At 43.4% G+C, this 25,734-nt stretch overlaps 1 protein-coding gene across 12 annotated transcripts in view; it reads left to right on the plus strand.

Moving 5' to 3' along the window:
• Positions 1–25,734, plus strand: part of ARSG (arylsulfatase G) — a 114,841-nt gene that overhangs the window by 25,186 nt on the left and 63,921 nt on the right. For 5 of the 12 annotated variants that reach the window (XR_013982679.1, XM_080994667.1, XM_080994666.1 and 2 more), the window contains exons 2-8: positions 5,181–5,333; positions 11,669–11,779; positions 13,086–13,450; positions 16,067–16,254; positions 17,823–17,870; positions 18,983–19,094; positions 20,629–20,766. Coding sequence is in view for 11 of the 12 variants with exons in the window: in XM_080994667.1 (XP_080850793.1) it covers positions 13,221–13,450; positions 16,067–16,254; positions 17,823–17,870; positions 18,983–19,094; positions 20,629–20,766 (716 nt within the window). In the remaining variant the exon portion in view is untranslated. Of the gene's footprint in view, positions 1–5,180; positions 5,334–5,761; positions 5,781–7,288; positions 7,376–9,794; positions 10,195–11,668; positions 11,780–12,235; positions 12,340–13,085; positions 13,451–16,066; positions 16,255–17,822; positions 17,871–18,982; positions 19,095–20,628; positions 20,767–25,734 lie in introns of those variants that run through there. The other 7 variants (XM_080994671.1, XM_080994674.1, XM_080994670.1 and 4 more) reach the window with 7 other exon arrangements.

The raw sequence follows: 25,734 nt of genomic DNA on the forward strand, positions 1-25,734 counted from the left end.
ACTTATTTCAACTCTCAACAGGAAGGCTGGTGTAGGGAGCTTGGAGTGTTCCTCAGTCCTCAATCCCTTCCAACTCAGCTAAATTCTGTTATTTGATCCAGCTGCTCAAAGGGGTTCCCAGCACCAAAGTTGAGAGAGGAACGGGGAGGTAGAATGCAGCCACCCCTCTCTTACTTGCTCAGTTATCTCAGAATCTTGACGCACCAAACATTATCACAATCCCAACTCCCATCAGCCCCCAGCCAACATGGCCAGCGGTCAGAGTTGAAGTTGAACCATATCTGGAGGGCTTTAAAGGTCAGTACCAACACTTTGAAATGTGTTTGGAAATGTACTGGGAGCCAGTGAAGATCCTTTAGGACTGGTGTTATATGGTATTGGAGGCCACTCCCAGTCACCAATCTAGCTGCTGCATTCTGGATTAGTTGTCGTTTCTGAGTCACCTTCAAAGATAGGCCCAAGTATAGCGCATTGCAGTAGTCCAAGCGGGAGATAACTAGAACATGCACCACTCTGGCGAGACCAAAAGTGCATTGTTTGCCGCTGAAATGTCCCCAAAGAGGAACTGGAACAGCAGTTGAATTCTCCCAGTTCTATAACTCCCTTTTGTAGATACGAATCCTAAAATTGCCACCTTATCTCCACATATATTTATCTGCGCACAGATAGGTACCTACTGTTGTTCTTCTAATGGAAGCTGAGTTTCTTGGGTCTCTTGTTTTAAAACAGATCAGACCAGAATCCAAGGAGCATCATGCAGAGCTTCACTCTGGGAGACACGTCCTCCTTGAAATACTCTGTACAAACCAGATTTCTCCCTTGGCTTTTAAATGAAAAGCAAAATGATAGTAGGCTTACCCCGTTGCCAGTGTTGTAGAAACCGCTGTCCTTAGGGCTGGAGGACCAGTTAAATGCCTCTACAGAGAAAATGACAGTGGATGGCTCTTCGGCTCCACAGTTTCAAGGAGGGTGATGAGGGGAGAACAAGGAAGATGCCTCTATACCCAACTCTTTTTAGGCAAATAAGCTTGGATATTTATAAGGGCTTAAACTCCTCCCCCAGAGGAATAACTTTGGAGAAGTTGCTCATCCCCCCTGCTAAGGTGCTGTCTTATATTTTTCCAGCATAAGCTAATAACTAACTTTACCAAGCTGCAGTATATAACCTTAGATTTCACCGGCCATTGAGGCTAAGTAGGGAAACGCTCTGGTTTCCAAAAAGATCCGGGCAGCTTCCTTCAAGCTATGTAAAAATGTCTTGGTGAAACAGCTGCTGCCCAAATTCTTGGAGGGGAAGCCCAGAAGCAGCTTGGCGGTTCATTGGGTGATACCCCTTGCATTCCTGGAGATATAATGTGGGGCACTTGGTCTCCCATTGGCTGCCCACCCAGGGCATAGGCATAGTTGCAAAGTGCAGGATGAAAATAATATCAGAACCAACAGGCGGAAGGAAGTATTCCAGGCAATTGCGAACGTTTAATGTGCATTTGTTGCATAGTTCAGGGCAGGGTGAGAAACTGGGGGCGGAGTGCAGCAGAAAATTTCGGTTTTCCTGGGGCGGCAAATCTTTCTCAACCTTGATCCCCTGGAATAAAAATGTAATTTAAAATACAATAATTCTACGAGATGAAAAGTACTGCTTAAGCATAACGTGCCTTCTTTCTGATGATACACGGGGGCAAATAATTAGGAAGTAATTGTAAAACAAGAGAAGCTGTTAGGATTTTAGAAACAGGCACATTTCTTTTGCTGTTCTTGTAATCAGGCCTTTAACTATTTATATTTATTTATATTTATATTTGAATGTATTTTTTTTTAATTGTCTTATCCATATAATGATAAATTTTCTCTTGGCTATTATCTTTATATCTGCTTCCAGAAAAGGAGGATCCAGACAGAGACCTGCCTTATAGCGCAGGCAGAGTTTTTTTGGGGGGGGGGGGGATTTGGGTTTGGGGGCTCTTGGGCAAAATAGTCATTTGGGGTCCCTTAAATGTATGGAAGCACATATACCGTAATTTCACTTAATTCTGTACGTAAAGCTGCAATGAATGTGTGAATAAATGCATCATTGCGGTCAGTGTTTATTACAATTGGAGCGGAGAATATTACTTAATACACATTATCAACACCACACTGTAAATACATGAATACAGATCACAGCAGAAGGGAAAAAAGGCATTGTCTTCATATGTGATGCTCTTATGGAAACAGAAACAGAAAAGAAGAAACCCTCCTTAAAAAGCATATTGTATGACATATGGTAAATTGGTGACAGTCAGTTTACTGATAAATACAGTGGTGCCTCGCAAGACGAAATTAATTCGTTCTGCGAGTTTTTTCGTCTTGCAAATTTTTCGTCTTGCGAAGCACGGTTTCCCATAGGAATGCATTGAAAATCCAAAAGGAAACAAACTTGCAAGACGTTTTCGTCTTGCGAAGCAAGCCCATAGGGAAATTCGTCTTGCGAAGCAACTCAAAAAACGAAAAACTCTTTCGTCTTGTGAGTTTTTCGTCTTGCGAGGTACCACTGTAGCAGTATAGACAAGAGTCCATCCTATTCAATGAAATGAACTTCCTTCTTGGAAGTAAAGTCCTCAGCCAAGTCACTGTAATCCAGACTTCTCCCAATTTTATGTTCTATTGAAGTCGGTGCTAGTGCTGTCTTTGATATTTACAAGAGCACCAAAGATTTTAAATACCGTATTCTTTCCGTATACAAGACAATGAATTCCCCCCAATTTTTAAGGCAAAGATTGGAGGTTGTCTTATACACAGATTTATATGGTAAGTATTGGGTGAGTTGGCAAGGCACTCAGGGCCGGGAAATGGCTGGCAAGGCAAGGCTGTGCTGAGACGTGGGGGACCGAGCAGGGGATCGCCCCCATAAACCTCCACAACAATAACAATTTCTAAATTTTGGGCTCCCAAAAGTAGGGGTCATCTTATACATGGGGTCGTGTTATACACAGAGAAATATGGTATCTCTGCAGCTGGCTGTCAACTTTCACAAGGCTGTTATCCTCCCCTATAAATAATAATGTTAAAAAAGCACAATTCTATAAAAAGCCATTTTATTACCCTTCGTGTCTGTTTTCTAGTGTGCAGTTTGCCCTTGTAATGGATTAAAGGTTAGGAAATTGAATGTTATTCCTTTGTTTTGTTTAACTAAAGATGTTCCCTGCTGGTTAATGTTCAGCAAGTCCATATATCACCACTTTCTTCCAGACAACAGGGCAGTTCCAACATTATCTCCTTGCAGTTCGGTTCTGCAGAAAGCAACAGTGTGAGTGATGTTGCAACATTTCCAATACAGTGGTACTTCGGGTTACAGACGCGTCAGGTTACAGATTTTGCTAACCCAGAAATAGTACCTCGGGTTAAAAACTTTGCTTCAGGATGAGAACAGAAATCGCAGCGTGGCAGCAGCGGGAGGCCCCATTAAGCTAAAGTGGTGCTTCAGGTTAAGAACAGTTTCAGGTTAAGAACGGACCTCTGGAACGAATTAAGTTCTTAACCCGAGGTACCACTCTACAGTGGACACTTGGGTTGCGAACGTGATCCGTGCGGGATGCACGTTCGCAACCCGCAGCGGCGAGTCTGCGCATGCACAACCCCCGGAACCCAGAAGTAACCCGTTCCAGTACTTCCGGGTTTCGGCGGGTCCATAACCCGAAAAAATGCAACCTGAAGTGTCTGTAACCCGAGGTATGACTGTACGTAGTTGATTTACAGTAGACATTTCCAGTCTGCTGTGCTAGAATTTCCTAAGAAGTGGCACCGTGTAAGACTGGCCATTGATACAGTTGGCTAGGAATTAAAGTTTATGTGCAAGTCCTCATGAGTTCTCCATGAATTGCAGAGAACAGGTCTGGCAGTTGGCAGGTCTGTCTCTAGACCTTCCTCCAAAGATGACCTGAGGCACATTGTTCCTTTAGAGGGAGCGTTTGTGTGTCTGTAAGAGGCACCAATCAAGTGTATCAGAAGATAAGGTAGCAGTGTTACATGTGTGTTTTAGTGTTGCGATTCCAAGAAATCCCAGTTTTGGCTGGTCGGTGACTCATACACGTAGCTATACCAAGCAAATTGGATTACATGATGACTCAACGCTTACTCGGCAAGTTAAGGTTTGCATCCATGCCTGGGAACTAGTTTGGAAAAGAGAGAGTATCTGCCCCCTTCGTGAGTCATGAAAGTAGCTTTCACCCACGGAAGCTCATGGAAAAGAAGATGATAAACTTATCACCACCTCTACAGTGCTGAGCTAATTTCCATTCTTTACTGTTTATTTTCCTTGGGCAACTGATTCACAACTTCTTAATGAATCAACCCACCCATTCATACAGTCTTAAGAGAGACACTTGCCAGTGCTGCAGACAGGACCATATATACTGCGTCAAGGCTGGAAAGCAAACTCCTACACAAAAGAAACACAAATCGCCCTGAATAGTGGAATTCTGTGATCTGTAAACACTCTGCTACTGTTCTCTGCTTCCACTGAAGCCCTTTCCCTGATTACAGGAAACTGCTCATGCTCCTTGTTTCCCCCCAACTACTGAGCATTTGATATTTTACCAAGCATTTCCCACATCCTCTTTAAGTCTTTGCTGTCTTTCTTTCCCTTTTATTAAAGGTAAAGGGACCCCTGACCATTAGGTCCAGTTGTGACCGACTCTGGGGTTGCGGCGCTCATCTCGCTCTATAGGCCGAGGGAGCCGGTGTACAGCTTCCGGGTCATGTGGCCAGCATGACTACGCTGCTTCTGGTGAACCAGAGCAGTGCACAGAAACGCCGTTTACCTTCCCGCCGGAGCGGTACCTATTTATCTACTTGCACTTTGACGTGCTTTCAAACTGCTAGGTTGGCAGGAGCTGGGACCGAACAACAGGAGCTCACCCTGTCTCGGGGATTTGAACCGCCGACCTTCTGATCGGCAAGTCCTAGGCTCTGGTTTAACCCACAGCGCCACCCGCGTTCCATTCCCTTTTATTACTTTATTTTATTTCAATATTCAAAGTTACACCATGCCACTCAGCGGTTATAATCCTATTCTACAATACTAATGACTCACCCACACTCAACGTTTATAATCGCAGTTGTATTTTAAGAATTCCATCTTACCCGGTTTCATTCTTTTTAACAGATTTCTTACTATGTTCTGCTATTTTTCTTCTTCTTAGACTTCAAGCCCTGCTGTGAACTTAGCCTATGGAAAGTTACCAGAAGGGTTTTCCAGTCCTTGAAAGATTCTAAACTTCTGTCTCTTATCAGTGCCGTCAGTTTTGCCATCTCTGCGTCTTCCAAGATTTCCATCAGCCGGTCTTCCTTTGAAGGTAATGCCGTAAGCATACTTCTCTTAACACAGCAGTATTCTAATCCTGGTTATTTTTTATTTTTTAAATTGGGTTTTATAAGCAAGAATAATGTTGTACAAATAAGTATACCAAGTCTAATCCAGCTCTCACTTCCATACACCACTACTGGGAACACCACAGTTTTAACTATACGGACCTTTGTTGGCAAGGTGATGTCTCTGCTTCTTTTTAAGATGCTGTCTAGGACAGCAATGATTGGGATACAATTGTAGGCCGGACACTGGATTTTTTTCCAACTAGAATTTGTAAATTGGTAAGACGCAGCGTGTTTTGTTTTTTAAGCCAAAGATGTGAAGGAAGAGAAGAAGAAGAAGAAGAAGAAGAAGAAGAAGAAGAAGAAGAGAAAGGATTGGTGAAAAGGGGGTCAAGCTGTTCAGTTGACAGCAGAATGTACTCCCTTGAAAGGTAGTGGTCTCTCCTTCATTAGAAGTATTTAAGCAAAGCTTGGCTGGCCATCTGTCATGGATGCTTTAGCCGAGATTCCTGCATTGCAGGGAGTTGGACTAGATCGGTCCCTTCCAACTCTACAATTCAATGATTCCTGGACAGGATGGAAGAAGAGGAAGACTTTTAAAGCATGGGTAGGCAAACTAAGGCCCGGGGGCCGGATCCGGCCCAATCGCCTTTAAATCCAGTCCGGGAATCAGCGTGTTTTTACATGAGTAGAATGTGTCCTTTTATTTAAAATGCATCTCTGGGTTATTTGTGGGGCCTAGGAATTTGTTCTTCTTTTTTTCAAAATATAGTCCAGCCCCCCACAAAGTCTGAGGGACAGTGGACCAGCCCCCTGCTGAAAAAGTTTGCTGACCCCTGCTTTAAAGTAATCATTTCTGACGCAGATAGGGCTCTCAGGCTACCTGTTCCAAGGTACTTCCAAAGACGTCACAACCTTTGTTTTAGCTTTCTCAAACATTAAACGAGAAGTTCAGGCCAGGCGTCTTGCTTGCCCTTTAAAATAGGTAGAGCACAGTGTCCCCTTCAAAAAGAGAGAGAAGTGTTTGCTGTTTTGCAAGCCACGTGAGAAATGCTTGCTTTCTATGAGTAAACAGAGCCCTTTGCCAGAAGTTCAGACTGACTTAGGCTCATCAGTCAAAGAGAAGAGAGCCTGCCAAGCAATCTGTTTTGGGGGCCTTTTGATAACGCTGAGGATGTGTCAGAAGGAAAATGAACTGACATTGCTTGATATATCTATATATGTGTGTGTAACTTGGTATTAATGTAGCGTTTTTATATGCAACTGTGTATTTTTGTAATATTTTGTTTAAGTTGTCTGTTGTTGGTTCAGTTTTCCGTACACTGCTTGGAGATAAGTTTAATATATTAACCATTATCAAATTGAATAACCAGTTATTGTGTTTTACTAAAATATTGAATGACAGGGGGAATCTCATGTACAGATGCCCTTTCTGTCTTTCATTTAACCACAGTTGTTATCTCCAATCGTTACACACACACATTCATTCATTAAGTTTGGCCTTTGACAGTGAACTTGAGTCTGGGAGGTTTGAGAACAGTCCGCCTCTGAATTCTTGGCTTGCAGCGGGTGCTTCTTGGGTTTTCTTCCTTACCCCCCTCTTGCTATCACAGGGCTTTGTTTTGTTTTGTTTATTCAAGTATTTACTCATGCCCCTCATTTAACTAGGTCACTCTTTTTCTGCCCCCCCCCCACCCCTTGGTCGCATGGAATGACCTACCAATTTTGTATCTTCAGCTGCACATTCTTTCCCCAAGGTCATTGATACACAACTGGAAACATCTGTCATAATACTGGTCTTAGCAGGACTCAACCAGCCCATTCCACCCACCTCTAGTGACTGCTTATACTGACAATGTCTCGTACTCCTTGCTATTCAAGCTGGTTCTTTCTACTTTTCAAGTGCCCTCCCCTGATAACATTCATTCTGCCATTTCAGATTAGGCTGGTGCTGATGACTGCGAACAACTAGCTTTCAGACCTGGAAACTGAGTCAGTTTTGTCCAGTTTCTCAGAAAATCAGAAGGTTGGCATCTTGTAAAAATTCAGCTCTGACTTTGTAGTCGTCAGCTTTTTCATGCCCTGTGTATGCTCATTTAGTTATAAAACTGGCTGATCTGCTGGTCCCAGTATAATTTCCCACAATGCAGGGGGTTGGGCTGGATGACCTTTGGGGACCCTTCCAGCCCTACAATTCTATGATTCTTTGATTCTATGATTGCATCCCGGGGATACAATTTACTGTTCCATGGTTTTGATAGGATGGCAGAACCCTTTGTGACAAAAGCCAAAATGGCCAGGGGTACAAGTAGCATACTTCTTGGCGCAGGTAGGTAGCTGTGTTGGTCTGCCATAGCTGAAACAAACAAACAAAAAAATTCCTTCCAGTAGCACCTTAGAGACCAACTAAGTTTGTTATTGGTATGAGCTTTTGTGTGCATGCACACTTCATGTACACGAAAGCTCATACCAATAACAAACTTAGTTGGTCTCTAAGGTGCTACTGGAATGAATTTTTATTTTGTTTTGTTTATACTTCTTGACAGTTCTAACTGTGGGTACTGTTTTTGATCTGTGTTATAAGAGAAACTGCTCCCTTTCCCTTATGGGGTATTCCAGAGCCCGTATAGATTCCTAGCAGTAGGAGAAAATAACAGAGGCCAACCAGAGTACAGTGGTACCTCTGGATGCGAACGGGATCCATTCCGGAGCCCTGTTCGCATCCTGAAGCAAACACAACCCGCGTCTGCGTGGCTCGCAATTTGCCGCTTCCGCGCATGTGTGTGACGTCATTTTGAGCATCTGCGCGAGCGGCGAAACCCGGAAGTAACGCGCTTCATTACTTCCAGGTCGCCACAGAGCGTAATCTGAAAACACTCAACCTGAAGCACGTTTAACCCGAGGTATGACTGAATATTGAGAAGCAAAACGGCTAGTAAGCCTGATCTTTATTAAAGGAACTGTTGCAACAAGGTCCCCACTCACCACACTCAGGAGGGAGAACCCTAAACGATGGTGTGCAAGCCCTTTTATAGACTTTTGAAATTGCCCACCCTGTAGCCCAAGACCACCATCTCAAAACATACATACATACATCACAAAAGAAGGCAGTCTACAGCAGAAATCCTGCCTGCCCGGATACCTGGCAATGGTCACTGATTGCATTACCTGGGCAGTCTGGCCATTCTTTTGTGATGGTTAATACTTTAGTTCCTGAATCCAGGTCAGGGGCTCACCCTATTCATACACAAATACGCCCTTAAGACAGGATTTGCAAGCAAAAAGGCAATGGGAAGGCTTTCCCTGTTTGCCTCCCTTAGTGCAGAGGAATATTTGAGTTCATTGGGAGAGTCAAAATGGCTTCAGGATTGCTCTCACATACTATTTCAGACGCATGGTTCATATATTTAGATATTTGTGCATTTATGAATATTTATTCTACACTTGAGACCTTAAAATTCTTAAAACAATCTGCAAGTTCTTTTTCAGCCCATACTGCACAGAAGCGGCATTCAGATGCTTGGTTTATTGAACGAGTTTTACAGGTTACAATCCAAGCACTTCTGTCCCGATTTCTAACACTCTTTTTTTCACTGCAGTACACACACACAAACACATATACATATACATGTGAAACAGACATTACAACAAAAAAGGCACAGAGGAGAAAAAGAAAGACTGTCCCTATCCAAACAACATTCCCTGAGTTTCACAATACATTTATGTGACAAACGAAAGCTGAACATCATTTGCTGAGCTATGACAGGACAAGAGAAAAGAAGATCATAACAAATAAAAAATTTCCTTTGAGGTCATTCATAATTTTTGTTCAAGTTAGCAAAATTAGAAGAAAGTAGCCCGAACAATGCACACCAGCATAGAATTATCATGTTACAAAGTCTTACATGATGGGAAGGAGAGGATAGGTTAGGTTTTTGTTTATTAACACATATAGTAAAATCATAATGCTCCCCAATAAAGTAATCTTTTTCGAATGCGCTTGTGTGCCTTTCATTTTGTAGTTGACCTTCTCTGCAAAGGCCAGCTGCCATACCTTATGGCACCAGTAATATATTGCAGCTCACTTCAGAGCCTGCCCAAATCGAGCGATGGTTAAGTTGGGATCCCACAAGCAAGCAGGAGCAAGCTACTATTTGCAGCGAAGACCCCTTAATATGTCCTTGTACATTTAATCCTCTTAAATCCTTGCGCTTGCCTGCCTTCTGCGCTTGTCTGCACAGAGAAGCCTGACTCCTTTATGACCTGTCCTTTGCATGTCCTATCTTGATCATATTGCAGATCTAGACAAAATTGCTATTCTGGTAACCTTCAAAACCTAGTAAGTATAATTGAGAGTTCAGGCATGAATGTGTTTTTACAGTAAGGATTTCTACGTGTGGGTGGCAAATTAGGATTTTGTTTTTGTATCTTTTTCTCTTCTACAGCATCACCCACCCATATAGGTGGGGGTTACCTTCCAAGGCACTGTGCGCATAGGTGAAATTGTGTTTAATTGAAGCACCCGTTGAAAAACCCTGCAGACTAAAACCTCTGGGAACCCCAGAAAAAAAGACCCTTTTACAAACCAGCAGCCCTACCGGACGGGTAGGAATGGTGGCAATGGAGGCACTCAGTCTTCCTCATTGCTGAAGGATGATTTGCAAACAATGACAAACAAGGTAGACTGGTACCCCCAAAGTGCTTGGCTGTGGGTGAGACTCACTTGGTGGAGCTGATGGTGTCTTGAGGAGGAACATGATGATGGGCAGCTGGCGCTTCTGTCTCTTCATTTGGCTGGGACATTTTTGGGCAGCCTCATGGTCCATGGATGCAGCTTCAACACAGGCGCCAATGTTCTTCAAATCAAAGCATTGTTTGAAGCGGGTCAGCCAGCCAGAACTGGCTCAGAACTCCTTCTCAGGCTGCCTGAAGTGCACATACAGCCTGAGATTCTTCTTGCGCAAGGTGCTGCCATCAGTGGGGATATGCTGGCAGTTCATGTCTTCTAGCCATTGGTTCAGTGCCTCGCGTGACTTCAACAGGGCCTCATCCTGCACGTGGTTGGGGACCTTGGCAGTTGTGGGTGTACAGGCACTCGCTGCCTCCAATGCCCGGATTTTCTTCTCTTGTACTTTAACGGCACATATGCTGGACTCATTCCTGTCAGGATACACCGGGAGGGGGGGCCTTGCAGCCCCCAAGATGAGACGAAACCTCTCTGGGTGTCTTCCTGGTGTTGCACAGCTCCGGGACGTCCATAAATCAACAGTCCCGGGATGCTCCAGCATCACATAGCAGATGCCTATGTGCACGCACACTCAGCAGAGATCAGCAGAAACGAATTGGAGAATTCTGTGCTCATTCTAATCTTTTATTCAGCAATATTTACAGGAAAACGATCATGGCGTCCTCTCCCTTCAGCTCCGAGAGAGAACAGAAAGTAAAAAGTACAAAAACACAACAGAGCGGAAGAGATAAGGCTACCTTCCGTTCTCAGGCTTTTCCAAGCCTAGAAAGTAAACATGGGCGTGTGATGTAACCATCACACACCCAGCAATGGAGGACTGATATACTAACAATTCCTGCCAAACTTGTGTGCCACAACACACACACTCAAGCCATCCTGTCAGCAATCTAGCGCTTCCAATTCCTCCTCCAGCGTGGGTACCACTCACTGCCTCTTGGGTTTGCCATCACCTGAGGAAGGTGATGAGGCTGTGCTTTTAGGTGCCATCTCAAAGAACAACTCAAAAAACACCTCCAGAACCTCCAAACTCCAGCACAATTCCTCTCTCTCAACCTCCTCTTTCAAACTCCAACTCTCCACAAGCCTCAATGGTTGGTGCGAGGGCTCTTGGGATTACAATTGTGAAGGCCTGTGGGATTGCAAGGTTCTGTTTTTGCAACTTTTCTGACAGCTTCACGCCTCTTCTGGGGCTGTTTTAGCGATTCTTAATTCACTTCCAGGTTCGGCACAATGCATATATACACAGTTGCGTACATACTGAATGCATAAATGGGGGGTGTCTGTATATTGGAAATTAATAAAACTATATTTTTATTTTTAAAAGATCTATGCATGGTGGTGGTTAGGAAGAACAGATGCTGCTCTTCTTGTGTTTTTGTGTCTGTGTGCAAGCATACTGTTGTCTTCTTTTAACCTTGCCTTACATATGTGTGAAAACACTCATAAAATTAATTCAGCTGTGCATTTGAAAATGACAATTCTGATTTCTGCCAAAGCAAAAATGTGTCTTCCACACCCCACCCCCGCTCCAATGGAAAATTTGTTTTTATTTAATTTTGTCTTCTGGTACAGGCAAACTAGGTATGTCAGAAGTTCTCCCTTCTCAGATCAAATTCAGAAGTCATCTAATGCGGGTTGAGATACACAGAAGAAGAAAAACAGACATCAATTTAAGATGCCAAGGTGAGAATTTTGTGGATTTAAAGCAGGCATAGGCAAACTCGGCCCTCCAGATGTTTTGGGACTACAACTCCCATCATCCCTAGCTAACAGGACCAGTGGTCAGGGATGATGGGAATTGTAGTCTCAAAACATCTGGAGGGCCGAGTTTGCCTATGCCTGATTTAAAGGGATATCACTGGAGGTTTGGAGTGACAGAAAGAATAACTATCAGGGTATTTATACTAAACCAGAAGTACCTGGGCTGAAGGACCCCATCGTGCCAGCGTCTCACCACCACCACCACCACCTCCTTCAGAATTGATGACTGATATAGCAAGCTGGGCTCCTTTTAAACAAGGAGGCTTAGCTCAAGGAAAGCCGAGCTAGCTACTCAGATGGAGGTGCAACTTCTGGTTAAGGCTCAGTGTGAGGATGATTATGCCTGAAGCAAAATTTGAGATCTGCTCTTGTGGTGGAGGCCTGAACTCTGTTCTGCATGAAGCTGTCAAGAGTGCCAATGATGCCCCTCGCCTCACCCAAACCTGAACCCTCATCTACTGAGACTACCGGGGGCGAAATAAGTAGGTGAATAATGTTCTGGCAGCTGGGTCTGCTCTAGAGACAGTTGTACTTCAGTTGTGTGGAATCTAGGGACCTTCAGAGTGCTATCCTGAACACTTGCTTCTGAACATGCCCCTTGAACACAGAGAGTTTTCTTCAAGGAAGCATTCATAGAAGGAGCAAACTTGTTAGTTGTGTGACCAACCTACCCGTTGATTTCAATATGGCTTAAGTACTGTATTTTTCTGTGTATAAGATGCCCCCATATATAAGACAACCCCTATTTTTGAGCCCAAAATTAAGAAATAAATATTTTAAACATTCTGTGTATAAGACTACCCCCTTATACTTTTCCCCTTGGGGGAAAGTATAGTCTTGTACTCGGAAAAATATAGCATGTCCTAATTTTTTTCTGGCGTTGGACTTCAGTGTCCAAAGAGTCCTCATACTTATCTCTACCTTGCAAAGACGGTTGAAGCAGGCTTGCTGTAGAATTGTCTGAAAACTGGAGTCTGTTAATGAATTTGGGATTCTGCTTCCCATAGATGTGGGGCTGGATTTTCCTGGAAGCTTTAGCAAAATTCTGGTGGGTTCCAGCAACTTCCCCTCCATGTTGTCAGAGTTTTCCACCGTCATCAAGTCAGGCCATCATCTAGAGGCTTGGTATAGGCCGAGGCCCACTCCATATAAATATTATGTGTGCTGCTATTGCCTCTGGGTTTTCCTCCCTCTCATCTTTATTTATAATTTCCTCTTTTTTTTGCAGATGGTGCATATGTTTCTGATGATGTGAAATTCTTACATCGCCTGTGAAGAAAGCACGAACGGAGTTATAAGAGCATATTTTTAGCTAACTTGCTAGCATCCATGAGACATTTCCTAGTGGAACATTTCTGATACAATGGAGATTCTGCTTCTGAAGGGACTATTCTTGGTGCTGGCCAGCTGCTTCCTGGGGCTCTTCTACTATCAACACCCACTTGTCTCTGCGAGTGGGAAAAGATCAGGCTACAAAAAACCCAATTTCATAATAATTTTAGCAGATGATATTGGATGGGGAGATCTTGGGTCCAACTGGAACCTGAGAAAAGACACGCCTCACTTGGATAAGGTAGCAACGGAAGGCATGAGGTAAGGTTCAAACCAACGCTTAGCATCCACTATTGTTGCTGTTCGTAAAAAGGGTGGAAGCTACCCTAGGCACTGCACAAAGATTAAAAAGTCATGCGGACCCTATCCTCAGACCTGCACTTTTAAAAATGTGATGAAAAAGGGATGGTGAGGGAAGAGGACAACAAGCCAATTCAGATATCAACACAATCAAATTACCATATTTTTTGTGTAGATGATGCCACCATGTATAAGACAACCCCTATTTTTTTTAACCCAAAATTAAGAAATCTGGCCAGAACCCAAACCCAAGCCTGGGCTGCCGACGCCAGAGCTTGAACCCAAGCCCAGGCTACTCACACCAGAACCCAAGCCCGCGCCGCCCACACCAGAGCCCCAACCCCTGTGCATTCACCATCTGTGTATAAGACAACCCCCAATTTTTGACTTCTTTTTTTTTTGCAAAAAACATTGTGGAAATATACGGTACATAAAGCAGAACGGAGCAACCAGTTTTGGTGGGACAGGTTGTGCTATTCACTATTAACATTTCTGCTTATTTCCGTGAGGCCAGCCAACATAATCACCATCATTTTCCAGTCCTTCTGTACGAAGGATGACTTTCAACAATGTATTAGCTCCCCCAGCACCCCAGAACCCTCGGTTATCCATGCTGTTGTCTATGTAAACTCGCAGTCTATATGGCATCGTGGTTTGAGTGTCAGACTAGGATTTGGGAGACCAGAGTTCAAATCCCCACTCAGCCATGAAGCTCAGCGAGTGACCTTGGGCCCAGTCACTGCCTCTCAGCCTAACCTACCTCACAGGGTTGTTGCGGGGATTAAATGACAAGGGGGAAGAACCACGTATACCACCTTGAGCTCCTTGGAGGAATGTCCTTGTAATATTAACGCTAATCGCAAAAAGCTTTCTAAAACCTAGAGAACCCACTTTTCATTTCTACCTTTCCCTGTCATGTTTTCAAAATGTGCCTCTGTAATCTCAGGGCCTGTAAAACAAAGATTAGTACAAAGATTCTCCCTGATAATGAAAGGTTGCGTCTTCTTCGGGATGGGCAAAGTTCATAAAAACTTCCTCAACAGACGTCAGCACTGACTTATAAAACCTGCCCAGGCAAATTGTCAGTCCAGGGAGCTAAGATAACAAAAGTGATTAGAACCTCTGTTTGCTGTTCCGTTTTTATACCACGGCATCCATCTTGGAGGTGATTGATTCATACCACTCTTGTTCTGTTTGGGTTTTTAAAACGCCACACCGGCTGATAAATTCTTGCCTCAGAGCTGAACGTGAACATAACATAAAATCTTCAGGTGTTGCCAATGACTTGCCCGCCCATGACTTGATTCTAGCCTCCAGGAACATCAGGCCTATGTTTTGGTCCTTTTAGACTCCTCAGGCCTCTAACACTGTCAAATTCTTCAAAAGCTCTCATTGGTATCAATTACCCCTTAGCTCAGGGGTAGGCAACCTAAGGCTGTGGGCCGGATGTGGCCCAATCGCCTTCTCAATCCGGCCCTCGGACGGTCCGGGAATCAGCGTGTTTTTACATAAGCAGAATGTGTCCTTTTATTTAAAATTCATCTCTGGGTTATTTGTGGGGCCTGCCTGGTGTTTTTACATGAGTAGAATGTGTGTTTTTATTTAAAATGCATCTCTGGGTTATTTGTGGGGTATAGGAATTCATTCATTTCCCCCCCCCCCAAATATAGTCCGGCCCACCACATGGTCTGAGGGATGGTGGACCGGCCCACGGCTGAAAAAGGTTGCTGACCCCTGCCTTAGCTGGATTAAAAGCCACATCTCCAATCCTAAACCCCCATGACATGTATGCTGGTTTTTGGACAGTGCGCATCTCAGTCCATAGTTAAGAGCATGATGCTCCGAAAGAAAAGCAACTACATTTTGATCCAGCCTGCTTAGGGAATGATGTTCCTGGGAGAGGTTAGATAACTCCAGCCTGACTGGAGATGTCAGAGCATTGGGACAATTTTATAGATCTCTCCTTTTGTGATAGCATCAGCATTCGTATCATCAACAAATTCTGTTTGCTCTCTAGTGTCCTTCCTGCCAAGTTAGTAGTTTTGCTAATTCTGTGGGCACAAATGCTTTCATGTGTTTGTAACAACTGCTGGACCTTTTCCTTACCCACCTATAGAGGACACCCAAGATGGGGTTGGGAGCTGAGCTTGTTGCTTCTAGGCAGTCAGAAAGGGCTTTATTTTCCCCATAACATAACCGTGGCAAAGGATGTGGGGATAAAGACCAGACCTCTTAGCAATGGACTTGGAGGGGCAGAGACCTGAGCATGTAACCAGAGTAGCCAGGGAGAGAGGCATTGCTTTCCACCAGAAAGAACACTTTAACTAGAATTTGCTGTGTCACCATTTGCTGTGTCACAAATGGATCTGAGAGTTCAAAGTGTTTTATAAAGAGGAAAGAGGACCAAGAAGGGGGTGGGGGACACACAGAGATTAGGATTGCAATGTCATTGAGGCTACCATTAAGAAAACCTGCATTAAACTTGACTCGATCAGAGTGAATTCTTTCAAGAAAAAGGAAGCACAATAAATGCTAAATAATAGTTGGAACCTCACTTCTTTTTTTTACCTCCTCTAGATTTCTCGATTTCCATTCAGCGGCATCCACCTGTTCCCCATCACGAGCCTCTCTGCTTACAGGCCGCCTTGGCCTTCGCAATGGAGTGACCCACAATTTTGCTGTCACCTCGGTGGCTGGCCTCCCGTTGAATGAGACAACCTTGGGAGATGTTCTGAAGGAAGCTGGCTACCTCACTGCTGTGATAGGTAATTTAACCGACCTCCAATAGAAAATTAACTGGGTTTTGCTGGTTGTTATTTTTATATGTACCTACATATCTGTGTATCTATATCTATATTTCTGCTAAATTATATTATCAGTAGCACAACTCTGCATATTTCCCCATGCTTTTTGAGTGTTCAAAGTCCTTCCCACAAATCATCTCTGTACAAAAATCCTGTAAAGAGATTAGCAGAAGTGCATCAATAATGTAGATGTGAGACTCAGGCAGAGAGAGAGAGGGATAGAGTTGTCCAAAGCTACCTCTGAAGTTCATGGCAGCGGTGAGATGTGAACCAGGGGTTTCCTTGCTCACAGTCTGTTGGCCGCATCAATTCCACATTAGGCTGATACTAAACACCATTGGTGTAGTATCTTGCATTGTCAATAAAAGCAGCATTTCTGGTTATATTGTTAGGGTTCACCATGGGCGAAATTGTGATCTTCAGAGGCTGTTCTTTGGGTTCCCCCACCTTTTGCCAGAAAGAGGGCCTTTTCTGCGGGGACATCCAACCTATGGAACTATCTAAAAATGTCTGCTTGTTAAAAATGTTTGCCTGGTAAATCTCTATTGCCTTTTGAGCGTGTCAGCCAAACCCCATCTGTTCTCTGTTTCAATGGGTATTTTAAAAGCCACATAATGGGTTTTATTTAAAGTAGCGCAAAGTAGTTTATTGTGTGGGTGGAACAACTTTGACTTGCACAATGGGACTCCCCACGCCCTGAATCTGGGTCGCCCCCCCCCAATCCTTCAGAGCAGATTTTGGGGGTCGGCACACATGGGGGGAAAGACATGGGAAAGTCCTGTTGCCCATGTGCAAGACATTTGGCTCACACATTTATTTAGTTGAATACCACACAATGATGTTTTGTTCTGCTTTTAATCTTTGTGTTTTATTGCTGGTTTGAGGGTTGTTGGTTTTTTTACTTTTATTACGTTGCATTTGTTTTGATGATTATGGTAAGCTGCGGTGAGGCCCTTTGCAAGAGAAGGTGAAATATAAACTCCACGAACAAATAATGGCATGTGAATTTCAGGCACCCCTTGCGTGAGACTGTGGGGGAGCATCTGGGATGCTGCTGCTATCATATTAATCATGCATCACTGGTGGAAGAGAAACATACATTTTGCTTTCCACTCTACCTTGAAAGGGAGGCATAATAATCACAGATCTGGGTCATACACTGGCAACTGAATGTGCAGGAAATTCCCCTCTACCTCTTTGGCATGCAAGAATGATGGCCGGAAATTTCCTGACTAGATCCTTCTGTCCTCTTCCTTGAGGGATGCTATCACTTGGCCAGAAAGAAATAACTTAACTTTTAAGAGATCACTGTGTCCGCTAAGGATGGGTTGTTTTGCATCTTTTAAGATATTGGTGTTCATAGAAGCTGCTACCTGAAGGCTCCTCGAGTTTGATGGCCTAATCCCACTGGTCATCTCTTGGCACAGCCCTGTTCACCACACCTCAGATAAAAAGCATTAAGTACTCTCTCCAGTCACTGGTACATATGAGTTGCTAATATTGTTCTTCCGGCAATTGCTTCCTTGCAGGGAAATGGCACTTGGGACACAACGGCCCTTATCATCCCAACTTTCGTGGTAAGGATACCATGCTATATCCCCCCCCCCCATCTTGAAATCCGAACGTCCACTGCAGATTTAGGCCTGGTTCTTACTCAAGACCTGAAACTTTAGATGTGAGCTCACATGCTTGGGTGTTTCTTTGTACCAGTGCATGCCCTCAGTATCAAGCCCTCCTAAATTATTATTAAATCTCATCCAGCCCAGACACTGAGGTCCAGCGCCGAGGGCCTTCTGGTGGTTTCCTCACTGTGAGAAGTGAGGTTACAGGGAACCAGGCAGAGGGCCTTCTCGGTAGTGGCGCCTGCCCTGTGGAACGGCCTCCCAGCAGATGTCAAGGCAATAAACAACTATTTTACTTTTAAAAGACAACTGAAGGCAGCCCTATTTAGGGAAGTTTTTAATGTCTGACGCTGTATTGTTTTTAATATTCAGTTGGAAGCCACCCAGAGTGGCTGGGGAAACCCAGCCAGACAGGCAGGGTATAAATAATAAACTATTGTAACGTGTCAAGATGAAAACTCTCTTCTTGAAATGCTAGTTTTCTATGGCTAGGGTGAGGTTTTGTATAGAGAAGGATTTGATTAGGTGAGCCCCTGCCCTTAAATCATGACTCAGATTTACTGCCTCAGTAAGAACAAACCCTTGGAGTCTAATCTCCCAATCACAGTGAAGACATCAAGACTAGGTTGCATGATCCCTTCCTGGAGCAAACTCCCTTCTCTGTACTGATGCTATCTGCAGTTAAGGCTTAATAGGCCCCTTCCTTCTTTTTAAATTCCTTTTTCTTTTCGCTCCAGAGCTTTCCCTGTGAAAACCTGCTCTTTAAAGCTCATTCGGAGCAAACGCCAATCCACGGAAAACACGAATTGATGTTTGTTCCGATTCAGCTTTAAAGAGCGGATTTTTGCGGGGGAAGTTCAGATATTTGCCTGCATGGGTTGAATTGTCAGCAGTGGAACTTGGGACAGCTGTTTTGCCTGGTGGCAACACTTCTTGTGACTGCAGTGGTTGCAGATGGACTTTATACAACCAACAGTATAAACCTGTTTCCTTAGAAACAACCCAAAATTGTTTTCTGGTCACAACAAGTGGCCTTGCATATTCTAATACTGTGGCTTTAATTCCAGGTTTTGATTACTACCTGGGGATACCCTATAGCCATGATATGGGCTGCACTGACACACCGGGCTATAACCTCCCTCCTTGCCCAGCTTGCCCCCGGCACTCTGCAGCGATGAGGTATGATTCCTGGTGTCCTTGCAGACAGGCTTCCGGAACTCAGTAGGAGCCAGATTCTGCTGGGAAATTCACAACTGGGGCATGACAGAGAGAGCCATCCCCTCTTGTTTGTCCCCCATGTTAGGTAATCAGAGGTGCCTGCCAAAGGCTCTTGTAAATCTGCCTTTTGTGTATGGACAGGGTCATTTTGGCCAAATCATGTCATGAAATTCTACTCAGTATTGATCTGGAGCAGAACTCCAACGTATAGTTAGCAGAGTAAAAACTTATATTGCAGGATTCTCAGAGGCAGAGCTTTACTGCTGCTGAAGGCAAATGAGCATAATGGTCTCAAATCCAATGCATTCAGGATTGGCCCTGTCCATAAGAAATCCAGTTGCAGCAGACTTAACTTAAACGTACAATAACTTATAATACTAAACTTTAACACTAAGCACACAGAACACTGCGCCAGAACAAAGAGGTAGAAAAAGAAAGTGAAAACCAGGCTTCTTCTGGACTATTATTATAGACTCAAAACAAATACAATACCTTGTTACGCAGATGCAATAGTTGCAACATATAGAGCACAACAGGCTGAATGATAATGTTTGAAACAAATTTCTTTACTGGTTACATCCTAACATGTGAATCAAGTCTAGGATGTACACCATATACGATCCTTAAGGTATATAACCTATTTAATTAAATCCAACGCAGATATATTTCTTCCTTCTTAATACATTCTTGTGTTATACAGTCCTTGAATGATTAAGGAAAGGTCCCCGGAATGTCATGTTGTAACTATTACTATAGATAGCATAACCTTGTCAGAAAGAGGTAACAGAACCTGTTTAAAACCAGCTGTACTCAGCTTCTCTGAAGGAATAACCCAAACATCAGGAACCTTCTGCTTGTTTCTTTCAAACAGAGAAGCTTGCAGAACCTTCTTGAATTAATTAGAATAGGAAATAGCTCTACACATCAGATCTAAGTACTAAGAAATGCAAACTGACATGTAAGAACCCACATTGGAAGAATGAGTTTGCTGTCGGATATGTAAGCAGCTTTCCCCAAGCTGGTGACCGTCACATGTTTTGATAGTCTACAACTCCCATCATCCCTGACCATTGACCATGATGGGTGGGGCTGATGGGAGTTGTAGTCCTACGAGGTTTGCAGAGCACCATCTAAGGCAGCAACCTTCACCACATCATGTGACAGTGATTTTCATATATTAATTATTTGCTGAGTGAACAAGTACTTCCTTTTTCCTGCCCTGAATTTTCTGCCATTAAGCTTTGTTGAATGACCCTGAGTTCTAGTAGTATCTGTGGATGGGTGGGTGGGTGGGTGAGAGAGAGAATTCTCTTTATTTACTCTTCCCCCTCTGTTCATAATTTTATAAACCTCTGTTTCATAATAGATATCAATGAAAGAAAAACTAACTAGATTTTAAAAATAGATTCTCTTGTACCCTATCATTGCTTAACCACACCTTTCCAATAATAATAATAATAATAATAATAATAATAATAAATCTTTCCCCACCCAGGAAACATCAGAAAGACTGTTATCCTGAAATAGCACTACCTCTTTTTGAAAACCTCACAATTGTCCAACAGCCCGTGGACCTAACCAGCCTGGCTGCAAAATACACAGAGAAGGCGATTCAGTTCATTCAGTATGCAAGGTGAGGACATCTCAGTAGTCAATTATCTTATTTGGATGTAACACTAAATTATGATTTAGCTGCATTACATGAATGGGCCTGCCTAACCCTAAGGCTTGCACACTTTCTTCTCCTCGTGCAGTACAGCAGTGAGGAGAAGATTGGGAGCTTTTGCTAACTGCAGTTTTGCATTATGCCTCATTATGACTGACTGAAACAAGCCTTCCAGCCACGGTTAATGCTGTCTAATTTCACTAACTTAACAACTCTGTAGTTTACCAAAAAAAATCATTAACAGTAATGTATGACATTTCAACAATTTCTAATTCATGAAATCTTAATTAATATATACAATGCTAAAATAATAATGACATGTGCAACTCAAAGCCAAACAGCCCAAATATTCCTGAAATATATCCATGAGAACAACTTTCTATTTGTGTACTTGTGCTGGTGCAATCCCAACAGAGCTCTGACAACAAGGTACCCGGATTTCAGTCTCTGTTTTGTGAATCTTCTTCTGGTCTGCCTGAAAAGGAACTATACAACAGCAATTCAATGCTCCACTAAATAAATCAGCTCCAACCTTAGAATGACACATTGCTCTTTTTTTTGAAAAGGCTAATCAGCCGACCTGAAGAAGTTGCCTCTCTCCAGCCATGCCCTGAAAAAGACACCTGTTGCTGGGGGAAATTCTCATTGCTAAGCAGATGTTTTAGGCGTGCCTCAAGGATGTGCTTCAAGACTTGTTTCCAAGTTGGCAATACACCAACACAGGGCGCTACTGAAATTTGAGGTGCCATGGTTCTCCACTGCTTTGGTAGTACAGCCAGGTTTGTTCTAAGTAACGTTGCTCAGAGTTGAACATCTCAACAGGTCAGCGTTGTCATCTTGTGCAGTGGTACCTCGGGTGACAGACACTTTAGGTTACAGACGCTTCAGCTTACAGACTCTGCTAACCCAGAAATAGTACCTTGGGTTAAGAACTTTACCTCAGGAGGAGAACAGAAATCGTGTGGTGGCAGCGGGAGGCCCCATTAGCTAAAGTGGTACCTCAGATTAAGAACACTTTCAGGTTAAGAACGGACCTCCAGAATGAATTAAGTTCTTAACCTGAGGTACCACTGTGCTATAAAAATCTCTCTGAACTGAGACCTGCGAGTATAGGGCGGTATAGAAATTCAATAAATAGATGACTTTCTTTGTTCACAAGCTGACTGAGCAGCTGGAGACTTTTCAGGTGAGGTGTATTAAAACGAGGCAGCTAGAGGACATAAAAACATTATCCTGTTCTTCCCATGGCTGACCAGATGCCTCTGGAAAGCATGTAAGCGGAACCTGAATATAACAGGTTTCTCCTTATTTGTGATTCCTCAGCAACTAGTGTTCAGAAGCATACTACCACTGAAACCATATAAAATGGCCATTATGGATAATAGTTATTGACAGCCTTCTCCTCCTTAAAAATCCCGTTTTTAAGCCATCCAAACTGGTGACCCTCACTACGTCCTATGGGAGCAAATTCTTTAGTTTAATTCTGCATTTTGTGAAAGAGGACATCCTTTTTGTCTGTCTTGAACATTCACCTTCATTAGATACAGCTTCCTTCTCTGATTTTAGAATGTTTTATCATTTTACTGTTGTTAGCCGCTCTGAGCCCCGCTTCGGCTGGGGAGGGCGGGATATAAATTAAAAAATACTATTATTATTATTATTATTATTATTATTGACTTTCTCCACCCCTTGCATTATATATATATATATATATATATATATATATATATATATATATATATAATATTATATATATATTTTATATATATATGTAAAATCATTTCCTTCTTCCTCTCTTGTTTATTTCTAAACCAAAAAGCCCCAAGTGTTGTGTAAAGAGAGTTCTACTTTTCTGATGGTTCTTCATCTCTACAGTATCCTTTTTGCGGCAAGGTGGCTCCAACGGTTCATAGCATTTTGAGTGCAGGTGCACCGTAGCGTAACAGGAAACAAAAGGCGTAGCAGGAAAGAAAAGCCTTCCTGCACCAAAGGGAAAGGATGATAATTGAAATGAAATGAGTCTCTGAATTAATCAGAGTCTGAAAATTGTGTGGGTGGGTGGGTGGGGGGCAGGGAGAAGCCAATGGTTCTGTTGTGGTTCTGTGATTTTGTGGTATTATTTCAATAAAGTTATTTAGCGTATTTTTCGCCCTATAGGACGCACTTTTTCCCCTCCAAAAATGAAGGGGAAATGTGTGTGCGTCCTATGGGGCGAATGCAGGCTTTCGCTGAAGCCTGGAAAGCGAGAGGGGTCGGTGCGCACCGACCCTCTCGCTCTCCAGGCTTCAGGAGAGCCGCAGCGCCAGCCCCACAAGGTCTGGGGACAGTGGGGAGGCGGAACGCCGCCATCCCGCTGTCTCCCGATGTGGTTTGGAGGCTGACGGCGGGGAGACGCGTGCTTCTCCCCGCCGCCAGCCCCGCAAGCTCCGGGGACAGCTGGGAGGTGTCTTCCCGCTGTCCCCGGACCTGGTCTGCAGGTGGGCGGCGGGGAGAAGAGCGCTTCTCCCCGCTGCCGGCCCCACAAGCGCCTGGGAGGGAAATAAATTTTTTTTTCTTTATTTCCCCCCCAAAAAACTTGGTGCGTCCTATGGGGCGAAAAATACAGTAGCTGCGTTTCTCAAGAAAAGAGAGCTTCAGCGTTTTGTTGGGGTTTTTTTGTTGGTTTTTAAGGAAACCAGCACAGCTGTTTTATTTATGACATTTCTATTCTTCCTCTCACCCAAGTCCTGTGGGCAGTTCACTGACTTTTTTAAAAAAAAACACACAACATTTTAAAGAACAATACCTAATACTTAAGGTGCCGAGAAACACACAGGAAGCTGTATCTATGTAGTAGTGTGCAGGATACAATGGGGAACAACAAAATGGACCTGGATAATTTTATTAATCAAAGTAGCTTAGTAAATCGCAAATCCTCATGGGAAGAGAAAGTTAGAATGCTGGGATATAAGAAGAGCCTAAAAGTCTTTAGACGTCTTCTAAATTGCTTTGAGCCCTGGACACTCAAAAATTTCTTGGGTGAGCTTTGGGATTATCTGTGGGCTCTTCCAGATCTCTCTATTGGGCATTCATCATGATTTCACAAAGTTTGTGAAATTGATCATGCATTATTATTTGTTTGCAAGGAGGTTATGTAATGTTGTGTTACTGTCCCACAGTTTCTAGTGCTTTTTCTGGATACTTTCCTTACTACGAAAAGACTGGTCCTGCCCCACTCTACCACCAGCAGGTTGGTTGCACATGAGTGCCAAATCTGCTTTAATTGTCAAACCTGAATTTGCCAGTAGATAATTGAATCCTGCCCGCAAAGCAGCAAAAGTCTAGAAGTGTTTGTTCCTCCTCGTTTACTGTTGTGTTTTGAAGTGGACAGGATCTTAATTTTGGGAACACTGTATCTTTCTATCTTTAGTTCCTGAATAATAAATTCACCTTAAAAGAGATTCAGCAGTCTGTGGAGTCTGGTTCCTGCTTACAGGAGGGTGATAATTAAGTTTTACTGAGAAGCACAAGGGTTTGCTTATTTTTTTCTGCAACAATTAGGATCAGGATGTTAATTATTCCTACCAGATCACATCTGAGATAGGAGCTTATATCAGGGTCACAGATAATTCATAATATTTTATATTAACCTTACGGCAGCCGCAGTGATGCCGTCATCCATAGAAATAAACCATGCAAGAAGTACAGATTAGCATCCAACATTACAGGATATGTTCCACAATTAATTACAGTATGATAATGTGAGATAAGTCAAGAACAATATAGGGTATATAAAACACTAATAGATGGGCTTTTTAAAGTTCATTGTTGACAAGAAGAATAAAACAAAGCCCTTGTATCCACTAAGTATGGCCAAGTATTACACAATGATCTATAAGTATTAGGGAAAGGGAAAGGACCCCTGGACGTTAAGTCAAGTCAAAGGCGACTATGGGGTTGCGGGGCTCATCTCACTTTCAGGCCAAGGGAGTCGACATTTGTCCACAGACAGTTTTCCGGGTCATGTGGCCAGCATGACTAAACCACTTCTGGCGCAATGGAACACTTTGACAGAAGCCAGAGCGCACAGAAACACTGTTTACCTTCCCACCACAGCGGTACCTATTTATCTACTCGCACTGGCATGCTTTCGAACTGCTAGGTTGGCAGGAGCTGGGACAGAGCAACGGGAGCTTACCCCATCATGGGGATTCGAACTGCCGACCTTCCCATCACCACCTGCGTCCCTCTGTAAGCACTAACCCATAATTCACCAGTTGAACAATCAGCTGGGACAGTAAAGGAGGACTGATATAATTGCCTTACTGTGCATGTTAAATGCTGGCTTCTGCTTATTTTTTCACTATTCCTTTAATTCTGTAGAATTAAGCACCTCTGATTGACTTCCGTTAATTATCACTTTGGGCAAATAGCCCAGTCCTTATCTCTCAATAGTGTCTTGTACCGTGGTACCGCTGGTTACGTACTTAATTCGTTCTGGAGGTCCGTTCTTAACCTGAAACTGTTCTTAACCTGAAGCACCACTTTAGCTAATGGGGCCTCCCACTGCTGCCGTGCCACCGCCGTGCGATTTCTGTTCTCATCCTGAAGCAAAGTTCTTAACCCGAGGTACTATTTCTGGGTTAGCGGAGTCTGTAACCTGAAGCGTATGTTACCCGAGGTACCACTGTATATCACCTTCAGATGCAAGCATAGCTCACCCTCATTCTGATGTAATCCTTTATGATTTTGCCTTTGTCAAAAGAGTAGCATGAACAAAGTGAGATCTCTTCCAGTTCCCTGGGTGTGCTATGTAAACAGAACCAATGAAGGCTGAACCAATGTTGGTGGCATTGATCCTTCCTATATCCATGCCATCAAGATCAAATCAGCAGATTTTGCCACCGACTTTGCACTGTTACTTTGTAGAAATGAAGGTGTGTGATACTGGCGCAG

Source organism: Podarcis pityusensis (assembly GCF_964106645.2).
Source record: "Podarcis pityusensis genome assembly, chromosome: 2".
Taxonomy (NCBI): Eukaryota; Metazoa; Chordata; class Lepidosauria; order Squamata; family Lacertidae; genus Podarcis; species Podarcis pityusensis.